At 45.5% G+C, this 15,276-nt stretch overlaps 1 protein-coding gene across 1 annotated transcript in view; it reads right to left on the bottom strand.

Moving 5' to 3' along the window:
- Positions 1-2,454: 2,454 nt before the first annotated feature.
- The window catches only part of LOC311226004 (uncharacterized protein), a gene marked incomplete at its 5' end in the record, with an annotated part of 182,027 nt that continues 169,205 nt past the window's right edge, over positions 2,455-15,276 (bottom strand). Inside the window, 8 exons of the mRNA XM_084311386.1 lie at positions 2,455-3,072; positions 3,203-3,318; positions 3,907-4,104; positions 10,712-11,041; positions 11,794-11,826; positions 11,955-12,083; positions 12,887-12,951; positions 13,102-13,261. Coding sequence (XP_084167512.1) covers positions 2,859-3,072; positions 3,203-3,318; positions 3,907-4,104; positions 10,712-11,041; positions 11,794-11,826; positions 11,955-12,083; positions 12,887-12,951; positions 13,102-13,261 — 1,245 coding nt within the window. The 3' untranslated portion in view covers positions 2,455-2,858. The remainder of the gene's footprint in view (positions 3,073-3,202; positions 3,319-3,906; positions 4,105-10,711; positions 11,042-11,793; positions 11,827-11,954; positions 12,084-12,886; positions 12,952-13,101; positions 13,262-15,276) is intronic.

Raw genomic sequence — 15,276 nt, 5'->3', positions numbered from 1 at the left:
AGTAAATTTAACTACATGCATATTTTACACAAACGTTTCTGTGCGCCTATTGTAGGCTCTGTCCGATACGCTGGCGGTGTAGAGGGTGGTGTCACCAGTGAATGCCTGGAGAGGTCTCGATGCCACAGCCTCATTGACCTCACCAGGTCCCTTTTGGGGGTCCTGGCCCCTGCCTTGAGTGGCCTGGGGCTGGGACCTCCTTCGTGCCCCGCTGCTACAGCTTCGCCCGCAGGGTCGGGGTTTTGGAGTCCCGACCCCTCGGGACGCCTCGTGGGCAGCGTCGGGGTTTAACGACCCCGACCCCACAAGGTGTGGAAGCAGTAACACAGGCTTTTGTTTTCACGTACGTTCCCTAGTAGCATGCGGGGCGCTTGGTCAGGTAGTAGCGGGCCCTTCTGTTCCGCGTCTGCTCACCCTGTGCGTTTGTTGGGTGCTGTCCCCTCTTTCGCACAGTCGGTGTCCTGTTCCCCCCCCCCCACCCCTCACTAGGGGGGGTGGGGGGGCCCGGACCCTCCCCGGTGTTCGTAGGGGACCTCAGCGGGTGCATTTGTCGGGCTCTCGGCCCTGCTCCGCTCCTATGTCCCATAGAGCAGAGCGTGAGCTATCTACGAAATATAACGAAGGTTATCCTATAACCCTAGTTATATGAGTAGATAGCGAGCGCTCTGCTCCTCAATCACTGAGGACCCCTAATTATCTTCCGGATAACGGTCAAGGCTAGAGAAGAGCGGAAGTATGGTCACACCCCTCTCTTAAGTGCATGGGCGAGAGTGGGCGTGGCTGGACAGGTGCAGGTGCATTGGTACCTAAATTCTTACAAGTAGCCCTATGCTAAAAGGGGATTCCCATAGAGCAGAGCGCTCGCTATCTACTCATATAACTAGGGTTAAAGGATAACCTTCGTTCTCATGTGTACACCACCACCTAGAGGCTCCTATTTCTTCTGTAAGGAAGTTACAGATCCCCCCCCGTCCCTCTTTCCACTAAATGGCAGTAATTGCAGAAAAGTCTGTGTTTCCAACCACCACTGTATCTCGAATGACGAATAACTAGAATTGATAGAAAACAGGTGAAGTAAGCCTCTAATGTAGCTGTGGGAACACGTTGGCTGTGTTGTGTAGATAGGGAGTGCTCACTCTAGCTTTAATCTCTTTGGGTAAAATATATCCCGGGTTGCTGATATTGGCCTGCTGGGCCCTGTTTGCTGCTGGGCAGTCACCTGACCTCTGATCCCACAATATAAAATGTGAAACAATATTGTAATAATGATAATAATAATAATATAGGAGATTTATACAGTGCCTTTCTATAAGACAAGTCGCTTTGTACTAAGGGGCGGGGCTATACTGGACAGTATATTTTCAACTTGATAACAAAAATAAACATTCTACATTTGATTTAGTGTCAGCTATTGATAATTAGCAAACACTGCCACAGGAAATAAACCTGAGTCCAAGCTGTTCCCTATATAGCAATGCAATTCTACTGAAAAGGTCTAAAAATAAATGTAACACAAACATTTATGAAAATACAAAAATACCGTCATCAAAATGTCATCAATGTCAATGTCATGGATGAAAAATCAACATTTATTCAGTGCCTGGGAGAAATGGTACAGCAGCACGTATCGTTATATAAAAAAAATTTGATAACAACAGGTTCAGTCAAAGCATCAGTAGCACTAGAGCCGAGTTAGTGTCTGAAATTCGTTATTTTCTGGATGAGATGCATCAGTTTCCCTCCCAAACACACCAGTCAGCAGTCACTATAACACAGATTAGTACTACGTTTGATGTATTTAGCCTACCCGCTGATAGGCAATTATAATAAGGAAACATTTCTGGCAAAAGGATAAACATACCCCTCACTCAAATCACAAGGCTCAATGTCAGCTACACGGGATCTTGCAACTAGTATCTGGAATTATTTAAAGAGGCTATATCCAAAAACGTGGTGCAAAGGCACTGTAACTGCAAAAATGTATGTGTTGTGGCTAAACAAAACTGGAGGGAAATCATATTTGTAATCATTTACATATTTTAACATGATACATACAATAGCACCAGTTCATCATATAAGAGTGTTGTTACTTATTCTATAAAACAGACCTTTCTGGAACTGTAATCAAACAACATTTATTTACAAAATTTATTTTGAAAGGTATAAACCGTTCTGTGCTGCCTACAATGTGGATGAGGGCATTTTACCTTTTTTCTTTTCACTTATCCAAATCCAAAGTTCTTACATAACTTCATTTAAAAATAAATATCTATTCTCTTCTTTAAATTTAAAAATATTCTTTAAAAGCTTGTTGTACCCCATAATAACCCACAATTCTTAAATGAAATTGAAGCAAATGTTGAAAATAATAAAGAATTTGCTAGAAAAAAAGAAAAATAAGAAAGCTGGATGAATATACCAAATTTGATAACAGTTGAAAAGTACGAACATGGATAAAATCAAAGAAAACAAAGATATACAACAAAAAATAACAAAAAAACACAAACGACAAATCATACATTATCATATACAGACTTAAAAAATGGATACAATTTGAAAACGCAGTTAGCTTTCTCTTCTCTTGTTCAACCCCTTGGAGAAAATATGTGCCAATGCCCTGGAGAAAAGGAACAAACACCTTTCTGTTGGACCCGTCTCTTTGGCATTTATGGAAGGGAGGAGAAGACCACGGGAAGCGTCACTGTGGGGCGCAGGAGCCACAGACCCAGTTCGTTGGACGCTATAATGCTTTCAGAGCGGATGTTCAGGGGGTCAAATAAAAAAGGGAATGGTCAGTTGCCGGTTGAATTGCGTTTGACTAGAACAACAACAAAAAATGGGTGTAGATTGGACAGTGTTTATCTTTTGGAGCTTGTGATGTAGCTGTTCTCGACGCAGAGAACTATAAAGGAATTAGAACAGCTACTGGAGGTTTGTTGTAAGAGCTGGCCGGCCTGCAGCGAGGACGCCAGACCGGTCACGGCGCGGTCGCCCGCCCGCCATGTCTCGCAGTAGTTGTCCGTCTGCCGGTGGCCCTTGTTGCTTGAGCCGTGCCAGACCATTTTCTCTGGCCTGAGGAGACACAAGGTACAGAGTACATGTGAACTGAGTGAATACATACTACTAATGAGCTCATTTCTATACATTCAGGTTTTTTTTGTGTGTGTGAAAATGTATGCTCGGGGGGAAAACAACAACTCACCATGCACTGTCCCTGAGGATATCTCTACCATCGAAGGAGTAGATTGGTGCATTGTCTCTCATTCTTCCTCCGCTCTCACCGAAGAGAGACTCCCAGCTACTATACACCACTTGGTCCTGATAAGAAAATAATGCATCAAACCAGATACAGTACCATGAATCTCATTTTGACCTCTTGTTTTCTTCTGCAAAAAAGAAATACAATACATTTTAGCTTCATATATCATTCAGCAGACCTTAGTATCTGAACAAGTTTTAATTACAACAGAGGTAGAATCTGGCAATTGACCTATCTCAAGCCCCACCCTCTTTTCTTGATCCTTCAATCCCAACGTGTTGTTTGTCCGAGGGAAGCGACTGTCGTGATTGAAGGATCAAGTAAAGATGGTGGGGTAAAGTAAAATGGTAAATGGTGCATTTATATAGCATTTTTATCCAACGCAATTTAAATATTTACAATTTTGTTCCTCACATTCACTCAGACATTGACACACCGACGGCGGAGGCAACCATGCAAGGTGCTGACCTGCTCATCGGAAGCAATTTGGGGTTAAGTGTCTTGCTCAAGGACACTTCGACACGTTGCCCGGGAGAAGCGTGAATCGAACCGGTAACCTTCCGATTACCAAACGACTGCTCTAATTCCTGAGCTCACAACTTGAGGTCCATGTTGCAAGTTCCCCACCAGCAGCTAACTTGACTCACCTTGAGGTTCAGGATAGGGAGGCTGTCCCTGTCCGCCTTGCGGACGATGCTGTAGAGGTCTTGGAGCTTGGAGGACAGGTAGGCTCTGAAGGTGCCCCTCAGGCCCACTGCACGGGCTTGCTGGAAGCACAGGAAGTCTGCCCCGCGAATTCCTCGCATGTTACCAACTTGAGGCGAGTTCAGGGCAATGAGATGGAGCTGACACAAGATGATACAAGTTGTGTTAGGAAAACAGCCGTCCAACACCTTTTACACTGATATTTGTTTTAAGCTGTCTGCCGTATACAGCATGCAGGGTAAACTCTGCTAAATCATCCAAGTGACTTAAGGTCTTACTTGCATCTCATATCTTGGTGCAAACTAAGATTAATGAATGGAAATACAAAATAAATATGGGTTTACGCCTCATACACACTTGATTTTTCACTAGATGTTTCAATTATCATCTGAAAGTTGAAATCAGTATGAACATTTCCTTGCTGCTAACTGAGTTGAACACTTCATGAATATTTCCTGAAATAAAGGAGACTCACTGTGATCTTATATAGTTATAGTAGTTAGTTATAGTAAAACTAAGTAAACCAAATCTGCAGATACATTTTATCTCTTTGAGACAAGTTTGTAATTGATTTTGTACAGTAAATGTGAGCATACGTGTGAATGTAGCCAATTCTATTTTGATAATAATTGTTCTGTGCCACACTAGCTCACGCTCAGCGTCTCATGCATAATCTCGCTTCAGCGTATGCACACTGAATACATTTCAAATGTACCTTTAAATGCCAGCATTCATCTGGCCACACCCCCATCCGCTCACCTACATAAGCAGGGATGGGCCACACACTCATCTCCTTCGCAAATTTCATCACAAGCAACGTGTTGCTCATATGCCCACTTGACGTGGAGAAAAATATTGCTCTAAGGAAAGGAAGAATAAGGAGAATACGTTGACATCATATCTTTATTTTCTCTCTCACTATTTTAAAACGAGAAAATACGGCGATATTGTCTTCGTACTGGAGTGTCTGGAAGATGGTGATCATTCCACAAACTCCACCGGTTTCGTATTGGGGGTTCACGCCGCTACATACCTCCCAGCTACAGTCTTCTTGGATGCGGCTGGACGGAGTGAAACCCTCCGGCGGTGCAGGGACTGTAGTGGCGCGCCGCTGTTGTGAGAAGCGGTGCGTTCCAGGTTGGGTGAGTAGTGTTTTGCTGGCAGGCTCCACTTGTCTGTTAGTGCTATGGGGACTAATTGACAATGTTATGAAAACTGGCCCCAGGCTAGGGTCCTTTGTTCAGTCTCCTAGACCAGGGGTTCCCAAACTTTTCAGGCCGGGGCCCAGAAAATGAGGCGTCAGAGAGCCGTGGCCCAATGCACATCGTCTAGCTTTTTTTTTTTTTTTGCCAGGTGACCGAGTTTTTAAGCCAAATATCACTTCAATCCTATTAAGTTAGTTCAAGTTAGTTATTCATTTATATGTGCTATTTATGAGAGGGCTAACTTGTTGCAAAATAATAATGATAATAATAATAGCCTCATTAAAATACTATTGTTGCTTCGGTTGTTTTCAGCGTTTTATGTGCATAATCTGTTATTTAGTTTGAAATATTCGTTGAAATAAGTAGATTTTTCGTTTTTGTTTATTTATTAAGTTAATATAAAACCATATAGTCACATTTTAGAATACAATAGAATAAAATTTTAGAATACAACTAGAAACACTGTCCTGTCCTGCTTCTAAGTTCAGTGGCCTGACAAAAAACAAAAAAAACAAAAAAAAAGAAAAATTATTTATTTTAAATTTTTTTTAAATCATCTCGCAGCCCACCCGTGGCTGCTCGCGGCCCACCTTTGGGTCGCGACCCCGACTTTGGGAACCACTGTCCTAGACGACAGGAGACCTTGGTCTGAAGCCATTTTAGTTTAACTAGTGGGCCGCGACCATTAACACTGGTGATCCCTGTGTTTTCTGGACGAGTGGATTTCTCTCTGTCCCGTGTTAAGCCCCTTCTTTCATATCCAAATGAGAGTATTCCTTCACGAGGAGATATGTGCATGGATGTGCGATAGCGGCAGATCCATGTTCAAGTCAGCTACACAGGCCAGTTTGGTATTGTGCTGATTCCGTCGGGTGTTGGTAAAATCACTGTTGTAAAGCAGTGTTGACATCTTGTTTCTCTTTTCTCTTAAAAAGTGAGGAGAGGTTCAGAACGGCGGCCTGTCTGGGTGAGTGTTATGTCATTGTATACATGTTCAGGTGATAGCTGCTTAGCTTACGGTTAGCCAGTCAGCTGTTAGCTGCTGCGTTAGCCTGCTGGGATCGCTGCATGGCCTACTTAGATGGGCCTACTGTTAGCCAGTCAGCTGTTAGCTGCGGCGCTAGCATGTCGTGATCACTAGGTAACGTTAGCTTGCTGCTATAGGCCATGGCCTGGCGCGGGGTAGCTTAGCTTCTTGCGCGCCGCCGTGAGCTCGCTTCTGGTCGCGTGCGCCGTTAGCTCGGCGTCTCGCGAGCAGGGGTAGTAGCGCCCGAACGGTTGGAGCGGCCGTTAGCTTGATGCTATTCTGTTGAACGTGCTTTGATTTTAACATGTTTTACACTCTTGACTACGACGTCATCCTTGACAGGGGATGTTTCGTCGACCCTGCCCTGAGCCAGGACGGCAAGGTTGCGTCAACAAAGAGGACTGTAGTGCGGGTTGGAACGGCGACGCTGCCCAGTTCGAACAACACAGGAGCGGCTGTGTTCCTACGGTGTCTGTGACTGCACTTCGCTGATCTACGTTCCGGGTAGGACAAGGTTTGACCAGACCTTATAACACGTCTTCTGGTTTTACTTTTCTAAATGTTTTGTGAATAACGATGTTTTCCCAAACGTGTGTTGCTGCAATGCATTTAGGATACGACGCGAGTTATGTGTGAACTGTCTTTGTCACTGGCAGTTAGCTTCTCCGTGCAAATCGGGTTGTTGTTACAGATGTGAAAATGATCTGGTTGTTGTGTGAGAAACATCATGGTGTTTATATGTACCGTGTACTCACAACTAAGGTAACTAACCTATGAAGCTATGCTTGGTGACAAGTGAGTAAAAGAATGTTCTTTTCTCAGCCTGTGATGACAATGAACAGTGTGTTCACATATTAACAGGTTTTCCTGTTTTAACTGGCCGTATTGAGGGTAAAATAAGAGGATTGTGTTTCCCCCCGGTTCCCTGGGGACTTTTTCATCCTCCTATCAGACATGTTGTGCACTAATTTGTGTCTTTTGTGTGGTAGGGATGCGATGTAACCCTTAAGCTTGATTGCTGAGGTTGTGCTAAAACTGCTGGAGAAACTTTATTTTCCTAAAAGAAAAGATGGTTTGGTCGCTGTCGTGTGTGCTTAGCAAGGCCTGTGGCCGATACTAATCGAGAATTATGTATTCTCTCATTGTGAAAAACGGCGTTCCTCTGTTGAGTGTTTTTGCCATTTTTTGTAGGTGATGATGGGTTGTGTGTGTCATGTGACCTACAACTGGGTTGGACTGGCCACAGAAGCACATGTGTATGTTGGACCGGGGCTCTTAGAGCCCTCTCTATTCTGTGTTTTTTCCTTAGTAAAAATCAGATAGCAGGTTAGCTCATGCGCTGTGTGGAGCTGTCAAACGCTTCATAGAGCTGACTATGACTGTGTCATATTCTCTTTTTGTCTTTACATCGTATCATGGGTGTGGGGTCGTAAAGGGGTGAACTGGTAACCTTTCCTCTTCCCCTTGTTTCTGTCGGTCAGGGGTACACCCCCTGTCCTTCAAGGTTCCCGTCACGTGGCGGTTCGGCATGTTACGGGGGGGGGGGGGGGGGGGGGAGGGAGTTTCCTGGTCCCACGGCCTTGTATATTGGGCGTGTGCACCGCAGGAATTCCCCCACCATAGAGTACGTCACCGTGCGCGTCTCTGTTGGTAGGACTTCCGTGTGCTGTTCAGGTCCATGTGATGGATCTGTTTCAGGGGGGTGGTCAGGGCTCCTCCTCACCAAGCGCCTATTCGGGCCTTCTGTGAGTTCGGACTCCTTCTTCCATGTGAGGGAGCCTCCATCAGAGTACAGAGCCTTCCTCCTCAGATTGTCAAAGTGAGTGGACCCTCTAGAAGGTGTCCTGTTCTATTGTATATGTATTCGATTCAATTCGATTGTAGAGTGTGTATGGGTTCAGTGCCTCTTCCCCGGAGAGCCCTAAAACCAATTTTTTACATGGCTCAAGGTGCAATATGTTCTTTTCAATCTGTACAGCTTGCGTGGGAAGTCTCTCTGGGGATCCCTGTCTCCTTCCTATGGGAGGGTGGTGGGATGTAAAAATGTGAAAAATTTTTACCCCTGGCTGTGTAGACTGGGATACATACTGTTGATGCTTCCTTCTTTTCTATTCAAAAAGTGTTGGAGTTAGGAAGTGTCACACCCCTCTTGTCGTTCCCCTGGGCGCCTTGGGGATTCAATGACAGGTCTAAATAGCCTGTTCATTGATGGGGGTGTGTCCCGACGCACGTATAGTGCTAGCTCGCTGTAAACAGGCGACTGACTGGCACGCCTTGGTTGCTTGTGGTTGAAACTGCGTTTTTATAAAGCAACTGAGATGGGGTTTTTTCCTCTTCCGACGACCAAATCCCACGACCTGGGTTGGTTTTTCGACGGATTCTCGTTCATGTCTGGGGGATGATGACGGAATGGATCTGAACATATGTAGAGGGGTCTCACGCCTTTGGGGTGGGCCACCAGGCGCGGTTCGCCCGAACGTCTGGGTGGCGCCTTCTTTTCATGTTAAGATCGACACGCATATCTGCCCTTCTCCTGGAGTAGGCATGTCGGCGTGGTTAGGGCACGGGACTGGTTCTGGTCACGCTGGTCCGGATCAGTTGAACCCGTTGTCCGCCGGGGATGCAGATCTGCTGTTCTGGTACCCTGAGGGACTTGGGCTTTTTTCAGGGGGAAAAATGCCAGGTCGGTCCGGGTGTCACAGGGTTAAGCGCTATGGAGACCCTGGTTGGGTACGTTTTTACTCAGCACTGTCGTAATGACTTACAGCCATGCCATTCTGTACACGCTCGATCTCGTCGGATCTTGGCCGCTACACAGGCAGTGGTGCAGTCGTGGTCACACGCGGTTACAGGCCGTGTTACTAGATGATCAGTACGCGCGCACAAAGATGCGCTCTATCCACATATTACGACTGCACCACTGTACACAGGTTGGTCCTGGTTAGTACTTGGTTGGGAGACCGCCTGGGAATACCAAGTACGGTGTGCTTAGGGGCTGGTTCTCCATTCTTTTTCGCTCCTCTCTCACGCATGGCAAAGAGGGGCCTGTTGGGGTGGTCTTTGACCTCCTCTGGTGACCCTGTGCTTCCCGTATCGCCAGGCCCGGTCCGAGGTAATGTTTGTCGACCCGTAGGCCTGGGTTAACCCTTTTTTGAAAACTGAGACACTTGTACTGCGGTATAGCCGGTGTATACCCGCAGGTGTGTTTTGGAGTTTTTTCTTGAGGGGTTATAGGAACAACCACCGCATTGGGTAACGCCAAGGTGGTTGATTCCCTGGTGTGTTGGAGCAGTGTCAACTCTCGGGTTCACCGGTTGAGGGTGCCCCTGCACGTTCATGACGTCTGCCAATCGTGTCAGCCTTCTCTGCCTCAACCCCTCTGGGTGGGGGTTTTTAAATGGAGGCTTGGTCATGCAACAACGCCAGCATACGCCCCTTCCGCCGGGGCGGCTGTGTTCAGCTGTCCCCTCTGGCGCCTGTCTCGTCCGCAGTCTCCAGGCTAGGGTTAACAGCCTGTTGCCTGGTTTTTCCCCGGTGCGCTGCCTGCTTCCGTTGGTTAACCTTTTTTGTGTGCTTACGGCCATGCTGACTGCCTGTTCTGCAGGGTCAGTGTGCCAGGCGGTGTACTATTGGGGTGACAGGGCCCGCTCGGCTTACGGCCATACCAACCTGAACACGCCCGATCTCGTCCGATCTCGGAAGCTAAGCAGGTTCTGGCCTGGTTAGTACTTGGATGGGATACCGCCTGGGAATACCAGGTGCAGTAACTGAGGGGCCTTTGTCCGAATACGCTGGCGATGTGGGGGGCGGGGCACTACGTGCCCACCTGGTGGGGTCTTGATGCTGGCATCATGGACTTCTCCGGGCCCCCATTCCAGGGAGTCCAGTCCTTTTGGTGGGTCTGGGTCTTCCTTCGCGCTCCGCTGCTACGGCCTTGCCACGGGGTTGGGTTTGCCCTTGACCCTGTGATTCTGGGGGCAGTAACGAGGTTGTTCCTCCGTTCGTTCCCGGGTGGCATGCGGGTTGTGCGTGTGTGTAGTCGTGGGGTCAAGCCACGGTCTGCTCACCCTGTGCGTTGAGTTGCTTGAGTGCCTCTTTGCACGGTCGGGTCCGTCGCCCTCCCGTGAAGCCACCAATAGGGGGGGTGCCCTCCATTAGGGTGGGTCGGGGGGGCTCCCAATTTGTTGGGAAGGAGATGAGTGTGTGGCCCATCCCTGCTTATGTAGGTGAGCGGATGGGGGTGTGGCCAGATGAATGCTGGCATTTAAAGGTACATTTGAAATTTATTCAGTGTGCATACGCTGAAGCGAGATTATGCATGAGACGCTGAGCGTTCACTAGTGTTAACAGAACTTGGTTATAGTTATAACCTAACGTTTTCTGTACGTGCCTTCAAACATAACCCTTCATTACCTTTCCATAACCATGTCCTAGGTGGTTCAAAGTAAAATAAGGAAATGGTCTCAAAACCTTGTAAAGCAAGGCCTTGTGCTTCAAATATTCTGTAATACTCACTCCTGGTCCTGACGTGTGCACATGACCGACAGGTACAGGTGGGCTGGGGCGCCGCTGGGGCGTGACGGGATGTGAGGGATGGTACCGTCCATCTGTATGAGAGGGGTACCTCGGGTCTGGGAACCTGGGATCGTATTGCGGGGGGTATCTTGGGTCTGGACGGGTGGGTTCCCTCCTCGGTGGCTCTACAGGTTGGTGGGGCGGGGGCTCAAGGGGGCGCGTGGCGGGACCACCTTGGGAGTAGTGCTCTGCTCCGTTGTTGTTGGACTGGTCGTGGGACTGGGGGTAAAGCACGACAGGAGGGGGCTCGACTGCTGCCACCTCGTTGTCCTTTAAGTGGAACATAACAAGAAGAACAAATTAATGACTTTCATTTCAAAGACAGTATTTCATTCAAATAATTTCTGAGTGTAAATAGTTGTCTATCCAGAGAGATAAGAGTGTCCGAAGGATCCATTCCTGGACCACTAATGTTCCTTGTCTACATCAATGACCCTGCTGCTCTATCTGAAAACCTACCTCTAATGCTTGGCAATAGGAATTTAACAGACCAAAACTAAAGTTTGCATTTCTGAAGCAAATTATGTCTTGAAAAGGTTCTCCAAGAGGTTTCACAGTTCAAACTATTTCTCTGTTTATTTTTATTTTTGGCCTTTATTTTTTTTATCGTCATTTATTTGTTTGCATTATTTTGTAGTTTTAACATGCATTTTGATTAACTCCTGTTCTATAATCTTCAGTGAGATTCTTTTAAACCTGTGTCATTTGCCATATCTGTAAAGTGCATCCATGTTGTGTGTGAGTGAGTGAGTGTGTGTGTGTGTGTGTGTGTGTGTGTGTGTGTGTGTGTGTGTGTGTGTGTGTGTGTGTGTGTGTGTGTGTGTGTGTGTGTGTGTGTGTGTGTGTGTGTGTGTGTGTGTGTGTGTGTGTGTGTGTGTGTGTGTGTGTGTGTGTGTGTGTGTGTGTGTGTGTGTGTGAGAGAGATAAATTATAAATAAACAAAAGTAAGGACTTGCCATTCATCACACAAATTGCTGCACAATAAGTTTAGACTAATTAATACTTCTAGTAATCCAACTTACCAGATCTCTGTAGAAGGGATTGTACTCTCCAAGCTGAAGAACAACAATCACATTTAGAAAGATTAATACTATAAAATAAAAAAAGTGTCTATAAAATGTAACAAAGTGTACATAATTTTTTAAAGCCGAAGTGGTCATTTCATGGGTGCAGGTGATCGTACCACAATTTGTCGCAGTCCATCACGGACTCTAAGATAGAGATCTGACTTGTCCAATATGTAAATAAGACTGCCCTCTGCTTGGCGCCTGGCAGTAGCAACCATAATGTCATATGACCTCAGCACTGTCACCTGGGGAAGACAAATACATCATTCATCAAGAACATGTATATCTGACAACTAAAGAAGCAGCACATCTCAACGGTGAAGGATGAACCATTGATTCATATACTGTATCTTAACCCTTTCACTACCACACTACAAAGGGTTAACACTTTCACTACCACTACAGACGGTTGTGGTAGTGAAAGGTTAACCTTCTATAGTGTGGTAGTGAAAGGTTAACTTTCTGTAGTGTGGTAGTGAAAGGGTTAACCTTCTGTAGTGTGGTAGTGAAAGCTTAACCTTCTGTAGTGTGGTAGTGACAGGTTAACCTTGTTCACGTTTGGCTGTGGGGCAGCCAATCAGAGTAGTCAATAACAAATTAGAAATTTGGTGTGTGCTCCATCCCCATGTTCCTGGTGAAGTAAAATATCAAACTAAAATATAATATCAGTAACATATCAGACTAAAATATAATATCAGTAAAATATCAGACTAAAATATAATATCAGTAAAATATCAGACTAAAATATAATATCAGTAAAATACCAGACTAAAATATAATATCAGTAAAATACCAGACTAAAATATAATATCAGTAAAATACCAGACTAAAATATAATATCAGTAAAATATCAGACTAAAATATAATATCAGTAAAATACCAGACTAAAATATAATATCAGTAAAATACCAGAAAAAAAATTCCTAATACCACGGTATTCTTTTAGATATCTGAGGTTTGGATACTTCTGTGTCAAGCAAAATAAAGTGGACCTTGGAAATGTGAAAGTCCATGAAAGGTTTGTTTTAACACAGTGATGACAACCTACCCCAGATGAGTGACCAGGTACTCCTTGGGGGCCGGCGGGGCCTGGAGGTCCGGGCACACTGACGGCTGTATATGGAAGCAAGAGGTGGTACTGATGAAAATGATGAGCTGCATTTTGCGCAGTGCCCGTCACAAACACATGCACTGTATTACACAGCCAATGTAAAACCAAGAATATCAAGGTCAATGAAAGGAAGGAAAAGCCCTTGTACTAACGGTGGTTGGGTCTGTAGGCCCCTGGGAGCGATGGGGACCCTGGGGGCCCGGGTGGGCCAGGTTGGCCAGGGACTCCTTGACGCCCGTCGTAGCCGATCCCTGGGGCGCCTGGTGGTCCCTGAGGGCCAGGAGGGCCTATGAGGGAATCTCCCTTTGGACCCTGAGATACAAGAGGGGCAAAATGAAGATCACTGAATCAATGGATATTCTTCAAATGTAAAAGCAAACATGGGGAGAACATGCAAACTCCACACATAAATTAAACTACGCTAACTGATTCCCCTGCTCAGTGAATGCAGATGGTGATGATTATTCAATATCTTTGGCTAAGATAAGTGAGAAGGTGTGGACTGGAGGATGACCCAGATTATCTGTTATTAGTTGAGCACATTTCTTTCTGGCCAAATGTTCGTGGATTTGTGCAAACTTGGCTTTGCCTGAAATCCACAGCTGTTCCCTCCTTTCTCATCCTTCCTCCTGCCTTGTCAGCAGTAGGGGCGCGGAAGTGGGAACCATAGCTGCTGCGTGTCACACCGGAAAACAACAGGGAACCGCCCTGTAGGACAGATATGGGTGTTGAGAAGGTGGTAGACTAATAGATAACGATAGCGCCATGGGCTGTATGACACTCACAACGTCTACACAGCCTAAAAGGGTGTGGCCATGGGAGGGGCTTGCAGGAAAATATAGAGAACCGGAAATGACAGTATGGAATGAGCTGCAAGTCCAAGGCCATAGTATAATGAGCTTCCGGGGAAACACAAGGGAACGTTTGTGTACAGAGGACTCCTGGTTTGGTTTTCTGCTTTCAGAGTCCGGAGACGACCGATAGCGAGCGGGGGAGACCGTCGACAGCGAGCAGTGGAGACGACCAATGGGGCAGAGTCCAGCAATCATAGGTGGTAGTGCTCCGAGAAGGACGAGGCAGACACCGGGGAACCACCTGCGGAGACGCTGTTTCGAGGCGTTTGAAACAGAGATCATGGGCGCGTTTATTGTTGAATCATGAACAAACAGGGACTTCCTTCCAGAGTCAATCAAGAGATCAAGAGAGACAAGACGACAGCGTGAAGTCCTGTGTGTTCATTGATAATCATTTACAGGAGTATGAGATATATTGGAAACCTAATTGAGGATTTATATATAATATATATATATATATATATATATATATATATATATATATATATATATATATATATATTATATATAAGGTATATAGGGGGGAAAGTTATGACAATTTCCGGTAGTATGTTAATATAGTCCTTTCGGGACAGATAAACCATTTCTCCACCAGGATCCAGGGAGGAGGGGGGAGGTGAGTTTATCTCGGGACCACAAAGAAGGGAGGGTTTTCTATCTAAAGAGACAATTCCCATAGGGGAAACCACATTGTAAGATGGACATTGCAATGGGGGGGTAAAGACAACAAGATAGGACAAGATAGAATTATTGGGAGCAGACAAAGGAGCCTTAATCTATTATGAGTAGTGGGATGTTGTTGGTTTGGGTGGTCTGTTGCGGTTTCCTTTGTGCACGAAGGGAAGCGCAAACGGACATCAAACAGCAAGATCACTAGGTTTGACCATTTGCCATCTTCATTTCTTGTGCACGAGAGGTGATGTGGTATGCGTCCAAACAACAGCCTAATTAATTGAAAAACCAATTGATTCTGAAGGTTGATTGAAAAATCAAAGGGAGGAATGAAGGATGTCTATGTTTTTCAATGTGTATATAATGTAGGGCTGTCCCCGACTAAGGATTTGGATGGTCGACTAGGATTGGCCAAAATTTGACGTTAGTCGACTATTGGTCGACTTAAAAAAAAAAATATATATATATATATATATATATATATTATATAATATTTTTACATTTTTTAATTTAAATTTTTTATAAAAATTTTTATCATTCCATTTGGGCTGTGGGGGGTGCTTAATGTCTGAAGGAGTCGACTGAAGGCTTCTTGTCCTCTGCAAAAGCATGCAATTGGTCCACTGATGGATACATCTTGATATTTGTCTAGTGTGTTCATTATTGGGTGAAATCCTCTTTCAGTGCCTCTGTGCCTGTTTTCGTAGGCAGTTAGCCTCTGGTATGCGTGTCATTAGTGTTAGCCATGCTTCTAGGCCTCTTTTCTTTTGGAAAGAATGATACATTTTATTTTTTTAAAGT

Source organism: Notolepis coatsorum, assembly GCF_963971535.1.
Source record: "Notolepis coatsorum genome assembly, chromosome: 3".
Taxonomy (NCBI): domain Eukaryota; kingdom Metazoa; phylum Chordata; class Actinopteri; order Aulopiformes; family Paralepididae; genus Notolepis; species Notolepis coatsorum.
Note: the sequence above shows the minus strand (reverse complement) of the source record. Positions and strands in the feature narration are given on the sequence as shown.